General features: G+C 40.8%; 1 protein-coding gene across 1 annotated transcript; it reads left to right on the top strand.

The window, feature by feature from the left end:
• Nucleotides 1-486: 486 nt before the first annotated feature.
• On the top strand, nt 487-1268 carry LOC133779523 (uncharacterized). The gene is made up of 2 exons (XM_062219477.1): nt 487-667; nt 835-1268. The coding sequence occupies exons 1-2, from the start codon at nt 487-489 to the stop codon at nt 1266-1268; spliced, it is 615 nt and encodes a 204-aa protein (XP_062075461.1).
• The last annotated feature ends 207 nt before the right edge of the window (nt 1269-1475 follow it).

Below are 1475 nucleotides of genomic sequence, written 5' to 3'. Positions count from 1 at the left end.
ACTGATGAGTTCACAAGATTGGTGCAAGGAAATCTCTCGATGAAAGATTATGCACAAAAATTTGATCGGTTGGAAAAATTTGCACCAGATTTGGTACCTACTAATAGGGTACAGGAAGATTTTTTTGTAAGAGGATTGAAGTCGATGATCGCTCAGGACGTGGAGATTGTTTCGAGGGGCGCGTTCACATACACCCAAGTTATAGAAATGCCTCTTACTGCTGAGAGGAGTGAGGAAAGAATCTGGAAAGAGAATGTCGCCAGAAGAGATGCAAAGAAGGGTGGGGCAACTGCTTCGACTAATCACAAAAAGAGAGGGCAAGAACAGTCTGGACATTTGGGACAAGACAAACCGCCCAATCCCAACAATGACAACCGTCCTGATGGAAATGGTGGCAGAAACATTCCTCCTTGCCCTTAGTGAACAAAACGTCATTCTGGTGAGTGCAAAGCTGGAGTTTGCTACAAATGTGGGAAGGAAGGTCACATGAAGCGCAATTGTCCGACATGGGAACAATCTGGCAATAAGGAAGAACAAAAGAAGAATGACAAGTACATCCCAGCCAGAGTCTTCACCATCACCCAAGATAAAGCTGAGACAAGCCCATCTGTCGTAATAGGTCAGATCCCTATGGCCAATACCAGATGTAAAGTTTTATTTGATTCTGGTACATCACACTCTTTTATTTCTAGTAGAAATGTAAATTTTGTAAATGCACTTAGTGAATTATTTAATGTGGGGTTTGGGACTATGTTACCTTCTGGGGAAATTGTAATATTTAAAAATTAGGCTAAAGTTGTACCTTTATGGATAGATGGAGGGAATTGTATGTAGACCTGAATGTATTAGATTTATCTGATTTTGATGTAATTCTGGGGTTGGATTTTCTTTCCAAATACGGAGCATTTATCAACTGCAAACGCAAGAAAGTGGTCTTTGCACCAGAAGGTGGAGATCTGTTTGAGTTCGAAGGCATAAGCAAGAAACCCAGAACTCCTATCATATCAGCGATGAAATCCAGAGAAATGTTGCAACACGGATGTTTAGGGTATCTCTTGAATATGGTCAATGAATCCGAAGAGACAGAAAAGAGACTTGAAGAGACAAGAGTTGTAGCTAAGTCCCTCGATGTATTTCCAGAAGAACTGCAAGGTTTACCATCGCACAGGGAGATAGAATTTGTAATCGATTTGATGCCCGAGACAACACCAGTATCTCGAGCACCATACAGAATGGCACCAATTGAAATGAAAGAGCTCAAAACTTAATTGGAGGAATTACTTAAGCTGGGGTTCATCAAACTGAGTTATTCTCCTTGAGGCGCACCAGTTCTTTTTGTCAAGAAGAAAGACGAGTCTATGAGGATGTGTATTGATTATCGGGAGCTTAACAAGGTCACAATAAAGAACATATATCCTTTGCCAAGAATTGATGATCTATTCCACCAGTTTCAGGGGACCAAAGTGTTTTCAAAA

The sequence above is a fragment of the Humulus lupulus genome, chromosome 5 (genome assembly GCF_963169125.1).
Source record: "Humulus lupulus chromosome 5, drHumLupu1.1, whole genome shotgun sequence".
In the NCBI taxonomy this organism is placed as follows: Eukaryota; Viridiplantae; Streptophyta; class Magnoliopsida; order Rosales; family Cannabaceae; genus Humulus; species Humulus lupulus.
Note: the sequence above shows the minus strand (reverse complement) of the source record. Positions and strands in the feature narration are given on the sequence as shown.